This window comes from Sander lucioperca, chromosome 17 (genome assembly GCF_008315115.2).
Source record: "Sander lucioperca isolate FBNREF2018 chromosome 17, SLUC_FBN_1.2, whole genome shotgun sequence".
In the NCBI taxonomy this organism is placed as follows: Eukaryota; Metazoa; Chordata; class Actinopteri; order Perciformes; family Percidae; genus Sander; species Sander lucioperca.
This window is the reverse complement of record NC_050189.1, coordinates 17,065,805-17,081,749: the sequence shown is the minus strand read 5'-3', so window position 1 is coordinate 17,081,749 and position 15,945 is coordinate 17,065,805. Positions and strand designations below refer to the sequence as shown.

At 41.7% G+C, this 15,945-nt stretch overlaps 1 protein-coding gene across 3 annotated transcripts; it reads right to left on the bottom strand.

Annotated features, from left to right (window-relative positions):
* Positions 1–1,646: 1,646 nt before the first annotated feature.
* On the bottom strand, positions 1,647–10,614 carry LOC116065069 (pyrin-like). 3 transcript variants are annotated; one of them, XM_035993989.1, is made up of 3 exons: positions 10,411–10,614; positions 2,012–2,294; positions 1,647–1,784 (listed from the first exon to the last, which is right to left on the bottom strand). In XM_035993989.1, exons 2-3 carry the CDS (start codon positions 2,286–2,288, stop codon positions 1,657–1,659), a joined length of 405 nt encoding a protein of 134 aa, XP_035849882.1. In that variant the 5' UTR covers positions 2,289–2,294; positions 10,411–10,614; the 3' UTR covers positions 1,647–1,656. The 3 variants fall into 3 exon arrangements, with proteins under 3 accessions (XP_035849882.1, XP_035849881.1, XP_035849883.1); XM_035993988.1 differs by having other exon boundaries at positions 2,012–2,297; positions 10,427–10,614; XM_035993990.1 differs by having other exon boundaries at positions 10,427–10,614.
* Positions 10,615–15,945: the final 5,331 nt, after the last annotated feature.

Below are 15,945 nucleotides of genomic sequence, written 5' to 3'. Positions count from 1 at the left end.
GGAAAGCTATTCAGTATTATTTTTGCAAGTGCCTTAACTTAATAACAGCTAACTTGTCCTTTCTGATAGACATAGATATAAAGCAGTTTAGACCGAAGATTCACGACGAGACACAACTGGGTTTTTTTTGGGGAAATTGTTGGGTCTTTGTAAATTATCTGTAAAGTGTCTTGAGATAACTCTTGTAATGATTTGATACTATAAATAAAATTGAATTGAATTTATCCTGTCAACACCACTTTGTATGATACAGATGCAAAGTCTGTTGGAGAAAGTCTATTTGGTTTCACCTCAAGTGCTTGTCGCCAACACATATATAAATAAAGTTGGGTTAAACTTGAGGAAGCTGTAAAGCTGCTCGTCGCTGTACAACATAGTTTATAGCGGATCCTCGGTTAGCTTAAAAGCAGTTACACACAGGGCCGATAATCATCGGTGGGACAGTCTGGCGAGGTCAGTGACTCGAGTCTGTTCGTTGTGTTCTGTGCCGTCGTCCGTCCGAGGGACCGTCGGCCATCATTTTCTCCGACCTGACATGATCAGTCGGAGACAGGGCAGTCGGGACTCACCCGGAAATGGCGAATGAAGACAGATTCAGCAACTGTACGGCCTATTTCTCTCTTAAAATTTTTTCAAAAACACGTTTCGGTGAACTATTTTAGTACAATATGAGATTGTAATTTGAATAAGTCGCCAGTAATGGCCGTTTGAAAATTCCAAAATCCGGAAGCAGCAGATCCATGTGACGCGCTCTGCCGGTTTTCAGTTTTTTGGGCGACAATACAGATTAGCGCTTATGGAGATGTTGCTTCGAGGTGTTCCGAGGCACTTTTTTGACCAACTCGGGGAGACTGATCAGTCCAACTGCCTTTTCTGCCAACGGTCGGCCGTCTGGTTGGTGTGTAACTGGGAGGAAGCTGTGAAGCTGCTCATCGCTGTACGACACAGTTTATGGCTGATCCTCGGTTAGCTTAAAGTGCTCATACTATGCTCATTTTCAGGTTGGTAATTGTATTTAGAGGTTGTACCAGAATAGGTTTACATGGTTTAGTTTTCTAAAAACACCATATTTTTGTTGTACTGCACATTGCTGCAGCTTCTCTTTTCACCCTGTGTGTTGAGCTCTCTGTTTTAGCTACAGAGTGAGACACTTCTGTTCCATCTTTGTTGGGAGCGTGCCCTGACAGTACCTAGGTAAGGACTAATAGCCAGTCAGAAGCAGAGTATGCGGGTGTCACCTGACAGTATCTAGGTAAGGACTACTAGCCAGTCAGAAGCAGAGTATGACCAGTCAGAGTATGAGGGTGTGCCACGCTAGCAGCTAGGCAAGCATTATAATGTGTGTTACAAAGTGATGCACGTTTGCCTCTGAAGTAAAGGCTGGACTACAATAGATTTGAGCAGAACTACAGTGTTTGTTTCCAAAACTTCCTGCGTCCCGTACATACGCTTTAACGGCGCTGAGCACACAGGGACGAGGAACTACTGGATATCTGCTCATCTCCTTCATCTAAAATACATGTTTGATGCTTTCATATGTAAACACTTTCACATTAGCTCGGGAAGCTAAAGTTCTTCAAGTAAATTGTAGTACACCATAATTTACTTGTTGGAGAATGGAGTCACTAACTTACTAAGACTATATTTTTTCAAACTTTAAACTGCCACTTTGTCACTCAGGGCTTCCATACTGACCAGAGAATACAGCAGCTTACCTTTGCTCTGAGAGGAGGGAGTTCCTCTGTTCTGTGAAGTCTCTCCAACATCACTGACATGCACTGACTCTGTGTAGAAATGCATAGTAACATTTGATTTATCATTGATGCATTACTGTCATAAACAGCAACAGCACTCACCTGAAAAGGTACTGTTACAATTAAATTAATTACATTAAAAGACATGCAAATACTCCTCACAGTCAGTCAACCCATTACATACACTATGCCACTGTGATGCAACAGCACACTTCATTCTTTCTGCCTGAAAATACATTTTAAAAAGATTGACTGACCTTCTGGTCCTGAGCTGGTGTCTGGCAGACTCTGCGCTAGATCATTCCTGTTGATCATCTCTAAAACCTTCTTGGTCACCTTCAGAGCTCCATGAAGGTGATAGGTATTCACCATCACATCCACTGTGTCCTGCCTTTCTGCATCCTCCAACATGGACACTTTGATGCTTTGGTAACCTTCCAGGATGTTTGGCTGCTGCAGATACCATTTGAATTTCTTAAATTCATCTTCTTTTAAATCCTCCAGAGTGTTGAAAAGGTCCACTGCCGTCATCATGGTTTTCTGCTAAAATCAGACAGTTCTGTCAAACTGAAGTAAAACTGTAACACAAATGTCTCAGAGCAGCAACAGGAGTTCTGATTGGTCGACACAGGAGCTGGTGGGATTTATGTGCAGAGTCTGGCCAGTTAGAGCTCCTGCTGTTGCTCTGTGGGTCCAGTGTGTAGGATCTAGTGGTGAGTTTACAGATTGCGACCAACTGAATACCCCACACACCTCCCTTTTTCAAGTGAGGAGAAAAACCTACGGTGGTCTTCCCTCATGGCAGACTTCGTAAAGAAGACCTGCTCCCTATGTAGATATGAAGGGCTCATTCATACGAAAACAAAATGATCCTTAGGCCTCATCCACATCAAATACAGTGTAAGGTTGGTTACGCCACTGAACACAGGAATTATCGCAAATGACTAAAATAATATCTTCCCTCTTGCGCATTGTTGAGGACATGTAGGCAGCAGCAGCGTTATTGATTGCAGAATTTGAAAGATGTTCTTCCAGAAAAGGGTCATGTGATAGGGGCGTGACGAATCAGGGAAGGACACTGTGGGACTGATTACACCCAATCAGGAAGCCAACATGGGTCTCTGCTTCATTTTTTCTCCGGTTTTCCAAATCCACGATTGGATTTTCGATTTAAACTTTTTTAGGGACAAAATGCCAAAATAAGAGCCACTAAATTGCAGATGGGTACTTTACAACAACAGTTTGAGTTTCTCAGAGTTTACAGATGAGGAAATATGCTGCGAAATAGAGGTTTGAGAAAGCCACAATGACTTGTCTTGATCCAGCAGGGCCTCTGAATGGTACATATGAAAAGCAACAACAACATTGTTAGAAAGTGTACAGATCATGATGCAACCATGGTCTGGGAGCCTGAACGTAGGAAAAGTGTAACATAAGCCTAACCAATAAGGCTGACTGACTTTACAAAGGTCTCCGTTTGTGTCCGTCCAGACTATGAAGCAACCCTAGAGTTTTCAAACCCAAACGTGGGCAGCACTGTTTTCCAAATGTTTCGTAGTAGTAGTCTCCCAGTAGTGTGGATACGAGGCATAAACGTTGCAAAAGATACTTGTTTTCAAACCAAAACGGAGCAGTGTAGCCTGAGTGCTTTGAAATGGAGAACCGTCAGCTCTGACTGGGAGGAAACTAACAAGCTTTCTGACATCTGGGTTTAATGTACTTTCAGGCTCTTTAAAGGCCCTAACACACCAACCTGATTATTGGTCATCTGACAGTCTGGCGAGGTCGCTGACTCAAGTCTGTTTGGTGTGTTCTGTGCCATCATCCATCGGAGGAGCCGTCGGCCATCATTTTGGCCAACCTGACTTGCTGGGTCGGAGGGCGGGCAGTCGGGGTCAATGACCAATCTGATTGGTGGAGATCTAGCCCTTAATCCTGCTGGGATTATTGCTGATTTGCCTGTTTCTATTGCTTGTCACTCGAAATGTATCACCGCTGCTGGTGTATGACCGCCTGACTCTTTTAACTATATGTAAGTCTGCGGAGAAAGTTCCAATCTACGGCTCTGACGGTCAGTCAGGTACGCCGCCGCCGCCCTTCCTGGCGTCCATTCCTGCCTTTCTACGGCGTCAGCCCTGTCTGCCGCTCCGCAACAATCGCCGCAGGAGACGCGGCAAGAGAGGAGGAGTACGTGTCAGGCTCAGAGCGTACCTGGCATCATCCTCCACCTGCGATCTGGGCCATCCATGTGTCGGGTTTCCCGCGGAGTTCATCGGTTGCAATCTGCGGCTTTCTCCGGTCCACAGTTACCGGTGGCTCCGGCCGACTGTACCGGACTCCGAGTGCCCGTCTTCCCGCTGCTGGAACAGGAAGCGCTCCAAGCGAGGCTGCGTACATGGGAATCTCCGCCCGCTCAGTCGTGCTTCCCAACAGACTGAAAGGCGCCCGATTCGCATGGCGCTGATCAACACTAGATCACTCACAAATAAGACTTTTATATTGAATGACTTTTTTACGACAAATGCGCTGGACTTTCTGTTGTTGACGGAAACCTGGCTGAAACCAGGTGATGACAGCGCCTTCTCGGAGCTCCTCCCCCCCAGCTGTTCTTTCCTCAACTCGCCCAGAGTGTCAGGTCGAGGTGGTGGGCTGGCCACTCTCTTCAAAGATGAGTACAGATGCAGGTTGTTACCTGCACTCATTTATAATAGCTTTGAGCTTCAGCTGTTTGTGGCTGACCTGGATTCTCCTGTGTTGTGTGCAGTTGTTTATCGCCCACCAAAACTCAACAAGGATTTTATATGTGAGTTTTCTGAGTTTTTAGCTGATGTGGTTCCTAAATATGACAAGCTTCTGGTTTGTGGGGATTTCAATATCCATGTGTGTTGTCCCTCAAACCCACTTGCTCATGATTTTAAAACACTTTTGAACTCTTTTGGCCTTAATCAATGTGTGGAAGGGCCGACACACCATCTAGGCCACACCTTGGATCTCATCATCTCATATGGGCTTTCAGTTTCTCTGGGAGAAATAACAGAAACTGGTATCTCAGATCACTTCCCCATCAGGTTTGAGATCAGTGTTCCACCACCCGCTATTAAGCCTGTCTCCTCAGCTTCTAGGCGCCGCTGCATCACCTCCTCTTCAGCTGGAGAGTTTGCTTCTGCGTTTGTGGGCTCACAGTTTTATGTAAAGAATGGTCTGGTATCTCCCTCTTCCCCAGATAACATTCTCTCTGTGTTCAACTCCACATGCACTGAAATCCTAGACTCTATTGCCCCTCATCGGATTAAATCTATTAAACCTAAGGCGGACCCCTGGCTAAATGACACCACAAGGGCCCTTAGGCAACACTGCAGAAAAGCTGAACGAAGATGGAAGAAGGACAATTTACATGTATCACTGGGTTTACTAAGGGACAGTCTAGCAGCATACCAGAAGGCTGTGAAGGTGGCAAAGATGCACCATCTCTCTTCCGTCATAGCTAGCAGCTGCCATGAACCTAGAGTGTTATTTAATACTATTAACTCTGTTGTAAATCCATGCACCTCTGCTCCGACAGATGTTTCAATCAGTACATGTGAGAAATTTCTCTGTTATTTTATCAACAAAGTAGCATCTGTCAGGAAAAATGCCAGTGCTAATTTTAAAGTGTTTGTACCTGCTTCTCCTGCACACTCAGCTGTGTTTGAGGAATTTAAACCACTTTCACTGACGTTACTTAGTGAGGTTGTACAACACATGAAACCCACCAACGGTCCCCTAGACATTGTTCCCGCCAGAATGGTGAAGGAGGTTTTTAATAGCACCATTGGGTCTAGTCTTCTTACTTTTTTTAATTCTTGTCTTAGTTTAGGTTCTGTCCCAGCTGCCTTCAAACATGCTGTGGTCAGGCCCCTACTTAAGAAGCCTAATCTTGACCCCACAGTGTTGTCAAATTTTAGACCAGTCTCTCATCTGCCTTTTCTTTCTAAGGTTTTGGAAAAAGTTGTTTTCATACAGTTACAAGCCTTTTTACAGCAGAACTCTGTGTTTGAAAAATTTCAATCTGGTTTTAGATCACGCCACAGTACTGAGTCTGCACTGTTGAGAGTACATAATGATATTGCCTTGTCTGTAGATGCCGGGAATCCTACTGTTTTAGTGCTCTTGGACCTCACAGCGGCTTTTGACACAGTGGACCATGCAGTCCTCCTCTCTCGCCTTGAGCATTGTGTAGGCATCAGAGGTTCAGCACTTGCATGGTTTAGCTCCTATTTGGCTAATAGGAGCTTTTCTGTCATGATTGGTGACCTCTTCTCGTCAGCTGCTCCTCTCTCTTGTGGGGTTCCCCAGGGCTCAATTCTTGGCCCCATTCTGTTCTCTTTATATATGCTGCCTTTAGGGGCTATTATAGGAAAGCATAAACTGTCATTCCATTGTTACGCAGATGATTTGCAAATCTATTTGCCTATTAAAGCAAATGACAGTGTCGCACTAAACTCCCTGCTTAGTTGCATCACTGATATTAAGCTGTGGCTTTCAGAAAACTTTCTTAATTTGAATGAAGATAAAACGGAGTGTATTATTTTCAGTACTTCAGGCACGCAAAATGGTCCAGCTTTGAGTTTGGGAGCTCTAGCATCCTACACTAGGTCAGCCGTCAAAAATTTGGGGGTTACTTTTGATTGCAGCATGAAATTTGACAAGCAGATCAGTAATGTTGTTAGAATGAGCTTTTTCCAGCTTCGTCTCCTGGCTAAAGTTAAGCCTTTCCTCAACAGGCACGATCTAGAAAAGGCAATTCATGCCTTTATTAGTTCTAGGTTGGATTATTGTAATGCTCTTTACGTTGGTCTGAATCAGACCATCTCACGTCTTCAACTTGTGCAAAATGCAGCTGCTCGCTTTTTAACAAACACATCTAGACGTGCACATATCACTCCCGTTCTCTACACCCTTCATTGGCTCCCTGTGCGTTTTAGAATCGATTTTAAGATTTTATTGTTTGCTTTCAAGGCCTTAAATGGTCTAGCCCCGGAGTATTTGTCCGAAATTTTAACATTGCGGGAGCACAACCGGTCATTGCGGTCTTCAAACCAGCGACTTTTAGAAGTGCCGAGGTCTAGATATAAACGGTGGGGTGACCAGGCTTTTGCAGTTGCTGCCCCGAGACTCTGGAACAAGTTACCCCCTGATATCCGCACTATTACAGATGTAGCTCTTTTTAGGTCCAAACTTAAAACGCATCTGTTTAGTCAGGCTTTTAATACGTAGCAGTGGTGTGACGATTTCGTTCTTTTGTTTCTCTGTAACTATTTCTGTTTTTACATGTTCTTTCTTTATATTGTGTGATATGTGTTTTTATTCTTGGTTTCGATGTTAAGCACTTTGGATACCTGCTGGTTGCTGTAAAGTGCTATATAAATAAAGTTTGATTGATTGATTGATTGATTGATTAACTAGTGAATCAGTGCACTTATGGTAGCGTGACGAACGTCTCTCAAAATCTGACAAAAATCTTTTAAACTGACCTTTGTCGATCTGAAATGAAGACAGATTCAGCAACTGCACGGGCTATTTCTATTTCTAAAATGTTTTCAGAAACACGTTTCGGTGAACTATCTTCGTAAAATACGAGATCATATTCTGAACAGGCTACCATTAAGGTCGCCAGGCCCACGTGACGCATCTGTCCAATCAGCTGCCGGTTTAAATTTTTTGGGCGACAATACAGATTAGTGCTGCCTGCTTTTATGGAGACGTATTATGTCACGTGCAGAACGTACGCTTAAGTCGGCGTCGCTTCGGTGTGTTCTGAGGCACTTTTTTGACCAACTCGGGGAGACTGATCAGTCTGACTGACTTTTCTGCTGAGGGTCGGCCGTCTGGTTGGTGTGTCAGGGCCTTAAGGATTCAGGTGCCAGTGAAAAAAGTCAACCAGACACCAGTTTATAGCTGAAACAGTGTCAACGGTCAGTCAGATGTCTCAAGTTGTTTGTTCCCATTTGTATGAAAATGAAAGAGTGTCTTTGTCTGTTATAAAAGGAGTGGACCGTGTGGATTGTGAGCTAGTTTACAGTGAAGACGCCACAACAAGAACCCAACCACAGCCAACATCATTCACTTTAAAAACTAAAACACAATTACAACTTTGGCTGCACAATATATTGTTGTTGTTTTTTAACTTCAACAATAAAAACATCTGGAAAGACTGCCGTATTACACTCAGGGATTTTTTTTTTGTTAGTTGAAAGAGTATCAGTAGAAAACTGAACTTTAAAATGTAATTATTTCTTTTGTATTGATGCCTTTTGTATTCAGTTCAACGTTCAATTTTGTTAAATAAAAGAATATTGGAAATAACTTAAATACTTTCTTTCTTATTCAACAAATAATGTGTTGTATTTTAGCAGAATACTAACAAAGTAGTCGCATATTTCCCTCATATCGTGCAGCCCTAAGAAAAAGGTTGTGGGGACATTTTTTGTAGCACTTAGGAGGAAAATACAAAAACATAACAATGTGACAGTTAATGAGCAATGGTTGAGCAGCTGTAACCATGGTTCCAACATGTGTGAGGCAGAGAAACCACAGATGAGCTGTAGTTGTTCTATCAGTCCACTAGATGGAGCACTTTACCCACACCATCTCCACAGAGCTGGAGAGCAGACTGACTGAGTCAAACTAGAACAGGAGGCACAAACAGTCAGATAACTCCAGTCATTACACAAGATAACACAACATCCAACATTAAAAACACACTTTGACCTTTTGGTCCAGAGGGAGAGAAAATAATCTGAGATGTGGAAGTTAGAGAGATAGAAAGAAAACAGATGTTAACCTGGTTTACCTCTCTCTCTCTCTCTGTCTCTCTCTCTCTCTCTCTCTCTCTCTCTCTCTCTCTCTCTCTCTCTCTCTCTCTCTCTCTCGTTCTCTATTCTGTCAATAGAAGACCAACCATTTCCTGTCAGCTTCTGACTGGGGAGGAAAGAATTAATTTTCACTGCCATGTTTTTCAAAGACTGACAAACAAGGATTCATGTTTAAATCTGATTAAATCAGGCTCTTCAACGTTTTTAAGCCAAGGAGACCTTAACTAAAAGAGAGACGGGGCAGGAACCTCCTACTACATATATTATATCAAATGAAGGTGCATATTAAACTGGGCCTATAATAAGGTACATGGCGGCCTAAAGCCTTTATAATACCTTGTTTAATGCATATAATACTAATCCATTTAAATAATAACTGTAATCATGTTTTAATATTAAACATACACATAGCACAGTGAATCCTTATGAACTGGATCTGTTACCTATGGGCCACTTATTCTAACTTTAATGCTGCTTTTCTTCACTAACAGGCTGATTTATATTTGCTATTATTATGTTGAAATCATGCTAAGACATAATGAAATTAATAAAACTAACAATACTTTGGTGGCCCCCTGTTGAAGATCTCTGGATGACAGACTGGTTTAACTTTAAATCATGTGTCATTAAAACTCTCTTTAAATGTTAGTTTGGCAGTTTGGACTGTAGAAAAATAAACATCACAGAGGAAATATTACAAGTAGCTAAAATAAAAAAGGGATTTTATATCATGAAGCCTCTTTCCAGACTTACTACCTCCTCTGCCCCCCCCACACTTTTCTTTTCATGCCACTTTCTACTTCTACTCCGCTACATTCATCTGTTACAGCTTTAGTTACTAGTTACTTTAGTTACTCCACTACATTCATCTGTTCCAGCTTTAGTTACTAGTTACTTTACACATTAAGATTCCTACACACAAAAGACATGTAGTTTAGGAAATTTGATGTTTGATTCTAAAGTAAACTAGCCGACAATATAAAGGCCTCTTTATGATAATCCCGTGCAGTTTTTCTCATGCAGTGTTATTTCGCCTATTCTGAATTTGTGTATTTTGTCGAGGACACATTCAGCCTCGACAAAACGTAGCAAAACTTTTATTTAAACATTCTGGTTGGTGCATTGAACACGCTGCTGTTGTACCTGAAGAACAAACTGTCCCAGCCTATCACAGCTCAGCTCCACCCAGGCTCCACCCTCTTTGTCCATATTAGGATTTCCTGGCTCCAGTAACTGCCAGAGACAAACTGTAGGTTTGAACTAACACCTGCCAATCAAAAACACCTGTCTGAGGAGTACAACACAGGCCCCGCCTCCCCAACATGGAGTCTCCTAACTGTCTCCAGGTAAAGACTATAAACAGCTGTGGGCGTGTAGTTTAGTGCTGTCAGAGAGAAACCAGCTGATCAAGTTTCAGTCAGACAGTAAAAAGTCTTCAGGCTGTTGGAGCAGAAAGACACTCCCTCATTCCTCAGAAGTGAAGACATTCAAATCTAACCTGTTTCCTGTTGATTAAATCTGACTTCACTAAACATATAAAGGCTCATTTTGGCCAAAAAGTCACAAATCACAGAACAATTAGTAAATTAATTATTGAATATTCAGATCTACAAACACCAGTGTTGACGTATATATTTGTATGTGTGACATGATCCAACAACACCATGACAAATTCCTCGTATGTGCAACGTACTTGGCAATAAAGCCCTTTCTGATGCTGATTCTGATTCTGATTCTATTATGAATCCCCCAAATATACGGAGTGACAGCAGAGTTTCTCCATCAAAGGTGTGTAATGTTACCTGTCAGGCTGCTCACCTGTTAAAGTCCAGGTGAGGTCAGAGAGACGTCCTCCTCCTCCTCCTCCTCCTCCTCCGTCTGCAGACACTGACAGACGCTGCTGCTGTCTGTGTTCATCACTTCCTCACACCTTTAAATCCAAACCTAGAAATGTCAGTATGACGTCAGAGCAGAGGGCCGGTCTGAGCTGTAGTTCAGCCAGTCAGAAGCAGCTGGCAGAACTACAAAAGCTGTCAGTCAGCACTCTGATGGCAGCTGGAGACACTGACACAACTCCAAAGAGTCCCAACAGCAGGAACACTGAAGCCCCAAAAGAAGGAGAAACAGAACAACAGGTTCATTATTAAATGATGGAGGAACAACAGTCTATAAACTCAAGACAGCAAACCACAACTTACAGTGGCCCAGCAATGTAGAATTGACTTTTTATTGCGTAGAATGCCCTGCATGCTTTCTCTCTCAGCTCCATTATCGCTGGGTTAAAACCTCCAGTGGAACTTATTTTCAGTCCTAAATAATTGTAATCTGTACATTTGTCTAATTTATGTGTTCCTAACGTGAAGCTGTATGTGTTTCCTTGAGATCTGGATCTTTTCTGAAAAGTCATTGTCTTTGTTTTTTGAGTGTTTACTGCCAGGGCCCAGGTCTCTCTCTCTCTCTCTGTCTCTCTCTCTCTCTCTCTCTCTCTCTCTCTCTCTCTCTCTCTCTCTCTCTCTCTCTCTCTCTCTCTCTCTCTCTCTCTCTCTCTCTCTCTCTCTCTCTCTCTCTGTCTCTCTCTCTCTGTCTCTCTCTCTCTCTCTCTCTCTCTCTCTCTCTCTCTCAATCTCTCTCTGTCTCTCTCTCTCTCTCTCTCTCTCTCTCTGTCTTTCTCTCTCAGGTGTATTTTATCAAAAGTTTAAGTTGGAGAAGGCTAATAACTCATTAAAGACGTTGTTAAATAATGTTCCAATCAATAATAGATGCCCAGTATATTGTACTGTATCTGTGCTGTGCATAGCGTTGTGAATTAGTTATTATTTCATGTATAGAGGTATGGGGCTCACTCCAAAACCTCCAGTTCCTCCTTTTTCCTGTCTGAGCACGTCCCTGATCTCAACTGTATTCTGTCAATAAAAGACAAAAAATAATCTTAAAGTCTTTCTTTTCTCTCAGATGTTTGTACATATTTGTTTCTCACTGCTGAGGCTCCAGAAAGTCATCTGCAGTTTGAGTCCCAACATGGCCGCTGTATGACAGCTGTGGTAATAAAAACCTGTTTCATCAAGAGGCGTTTGGGACGACTGAGACTGTGGGACATTTAACATGTGACCCAGGTATGCTGGTTTCCCCTGATCAGACAGGTTGGTCCTGTTAGCTGTTAACTTCATTGTTATTGTGCAGAGTACAAAGACTACAAAATGCAGTTTGCGTCCAACCATAACTGCAAAAAAAGAAAGACAAGAAGACAAAAAATATAGTGCAGTGTTATAAGAGCAGAATAAATACGGCTATGTAATATGAACAGTGTATAAACAACATGTAGAGATATGTGCAGTGTGGTAACATTATTACTTTCATTTAATAATCATAGTCTGAACTATTGTTTCCTGTTGGCTTCAGATTGAGCTCAACAGAGAGGAAAGAATTTATTCTCACTGCCATGTTTCAACCCAGTATCACGCCTAAGCGTGTAATACACCCGCTGGTCCACTGGGTTTGGCGTGTCAGTGTCACGGTTTACCTCGCCGAGGCGTGAACACTACACGCATTATGAAGGTACTATACCAGCAGGGGGCGATACTTTTCCTCAATGCCAACAATTCCCCGCGGACCAAAGAGAAGAACAGTATATTCCAACTTCCTTCCCTGCCAGGTAAGATGAAGACACATCGTTGATATATATTAATGTATTTAATTCATTAATTGCTTTTGTTTAAACTGTGTTAGATTGCCCATGAGTGTTGCCATCTTAATTTAATTTCGTGGTAGAGAGCCGAAGGTTATTAACGTTAGAGTTGGGAACTGAAGGATTTAGGAAAAAAGTAGCATAAATACGCTAGCTCGTTTTATCATTCCAACGTTAGCTAGCTAAAAGGCTAGCTTTATATATTTTTAATTCATTAATGGCTTTTGTTTGAACTTTGATAGACTGCCTATTAGTGTTGCCATATTAATTTAATTTAATTTGGGGATAGAGAGCCGAATGTTATTAACGTAATAATGTAATAATTACGTGATTTACATAAATAAGCTAACGTTAGCTCGTTTTATTATTCTAACGTTAGCTGAAAGGCTAGCTTGACAGGTCCGACGCGATCTGTCGGAACTGGTCATGTCGTGTCCGGTTGGGTCTATTTAACAATATTTTAAAAAATAAATTTATTTTGCGTAATTGTAGTAATCCTGTAAAGTGTTGTAAACATAGTTTTAGCCTACGTTACCTCTGACATTACGTGCATTCGTGAACTGTACCGTTAGAGCTTTGTAATACTGAGCTCAAATACCAAACGTTACTGTCCCTTATTTTGCTAATATTCATGCAGTTTACATGTTGAATATTACAAAATACAAGTTGTTTACATTATGCAACATCTGCATCATGGTTATCTTTTCTTTATTTTGATACAGTTCTGTATTTTTTATGTGAGAAATTCATGCTAGCTGCAAGATAAATAGCCATGTTAGTTTTTATTTTCCTCTCTTTAACAGCTCCTGTTACCAACCACCCTTCTCCCTCTTACCTCCACCTCTACAGGACCTCCTTTATTAATCAACCAACGGCTCTTTGAAGAGCCACTCCTATTATATTCATCACACACACACACACACACACACACACACACACACACACACACACACACACACACACACACAGACATTCTTTCTCTCTCTGTCTCTCTCTCTTTGTCTCTCTCCTCTGTCTTGCTTTTGTGCCCACGCTGCAGTCTTTTGTAGAAGGCCAATTGTCTTCAAGTGAGCATTGTCATTTTTGTTACGGGCAGCTCTCTGCTTAACCCGGGCTGATCTTCCTGTCGGTGCCAGTTCGTTAACTACAACCCTTGTGGTAACTTGGTCCTATACCCTGTAGAAATCTAGTTTTGCCTTTTGATTCCCTGCTGAAACTTATCCTGTGTCTCTCTCCTAGTCTTCGCTCAGCCCTGCTGCAATCTCCACGGCGTCTGCATGCTCCCAGTCTCACCTGCCAGCCTTCCGTCTCCACTTCAGGAACCCACCAGTGATCTCGCCTCAGCCTGTCTCCTCTCGTGTTCTGAAAACGGCCTGGACCCTTCCACGCCGGCTCGCCTCCACCTGGGACCAGTCAGGAGCTTCCCGGCTTTGGAAACCATCGTCTGTGTTTCTCTGAGTGCCAGTAGCTCCATTAAACCTTTTTAAACTGCTCTACTGTGTCTGTGTGTTACCTCTGCGTTCTGGGCCGAAACAAACTCCTAACAATTTTATTCCTTGTTTATTCTTTCACATAAGGGACTTGTAAACATTATACTGCACAGCCTTCTGATTTAACCACATTCTGTTTAACACGCTGCATCCTGTCAAAATGCTTTAACTTAATTTACAGAAATATCGTTAGTCTAAAACTAACATTTGGATATCTGACTTGGTAACAAAATGCTTGCACACGTTAGGTCAAGCATGACATTAGGTTAGTGGATTCACAGTCTGATTCCTCACGCCTGGATCCATTCTTGTCTTCATAAGAGCTCAGTTTTTTGTTTTGGCAGCTTATATTTCGTAGTTATCGGTTTCTTTACCTTGTTGGTACATAAAATCAATTTGGGGAGCTTGTAAATTCAACTTTGCCCAAGCTTTGACAGCCTGTGGGCAGTAAAAGAAATTGTGTTTTTTAATAATGAACCATGTGAACATGTTGTAGTAGAAACACAAAATATAAGTTTGAACCTGAAAATGGTAAGGGCGCTTTACACAAGTAAAGGGGGACAAGGTAAAAAAACTTGGTACCTACTTCCCAAGTATTGGTTCTCATGACATCCCTATTTCTCATAATCTTTTTGTGTCCCGTTCTGTTTCTCTTACTGTATTTCTGATAGAAATGCCAGGTCAGGGGTCAACTCTAAGAAAGTGTGTGGTCTGCCACACAGAAATAAATGTGGCCTGCAAAACCTGCAAGGCATGCAAGGCAACCTCAAAAGCTAAGGCTAAAAAAAAAATTTAGAAAAATTTGATGAGAAGCGGGAGAGCTGGGTCCATACCCACCAAAAAAAATCAGACCACCTCCCACATAGTGGATGAAGCTTCTATGCTGGTATGTAATACTTTTATTATTTTCAAGCAGTTAAGTTACACAGTGTTGCTCTGTACATTTTCATGTTAATTTCTTTTACTATCATCTCTCTCTGTGTGTGTGTGTGTGTGTGTGTGTGTGTGTGTGTGTGTGTGTGTGTGTGTGTGTGTGTGTGTGTGTGTGTGTGTGTGTGTGTGTGTGTATAGCTTGAAAAATTGCAGGCCCTGGGTGTAAGGGCTGTAATAGTTTTGTCCAAGCCTGGAAGAAAAGAGGATGCCTGGGTTTGGGAGGTTTTGGCACCCCGTTGCCAACTGACAGACACTTCTAAAAAGTGTCTTGAAAGAATGAAGGCACTCTATGAACTTTATTATTTGTTATTCAAGGTAAGGATGTTCTGTTATTTACAAAAAACAGTATTGTATTTGATGGCTTGTGTTCCTGTCACAGGTAAGGCTGTGGTTGCCTTCTCTCAACTAACGGAACAGTCACATTATAATTATGCTTTATGCTTTTTAAAGTTAACTTATTGAGATATGTTAAAAACATACCAGCTAGCTATTAGCTGCTCAAATTTAAGTATCAATAAAAAAGAATAATTGCTTCTGCTTGGTTGGCAAGCAACACAGCAAAACATGCAATCTCTCTTTTGGTTTTTACCTCTTAATCAGCTAAAGTACAACTGTAAATAATCAGTTGGTGCTAGACTGGTTAAATGACTGTTCCGTTTATGGTTTTCAGCCCTGGGGTTATTATGACAATTAGCCCCTCATTTATGTAAAACAAATTAAATTGTTGCCTTTTTTAAGTGGTAACACAGGTTCTGGCAGAGTAAATTATACAGCTATTATTGAAGGCTCAAAAGTGTGCTGCTGCAATGGTTTTACCATGGAGGGAGGATACCATAGCAGATCCAACTATAGAGCCATGTTGGTGGCTGATTTAAATGAACTATTATGTATTTTCATTACAGAGTTTTTGGTTCTGGCCTCTTCAAAATTCTACTACTGTGAAGACATAAGTATGGCAAAGAAGTGAGAAGATAATGGATTTTGAGAAAACAAGATGAATTCTTGTGAACCATGTTAACATTTCTCAAAACAAATCCTATCCCATACTAAGTTAAACCTGCAACATACACCTGCTTAGTTAAAGGTATTTAACTCCATGAATTTGCATGAGATACAACAGGAAAGGCAAGGTTCAATATATGACATCATACAAATAATGCTTTTTAGATACAGCTAATTAATTCACAACAATCTTCATCACAGGGAACTTTACCTTAAAATAGTCCAAG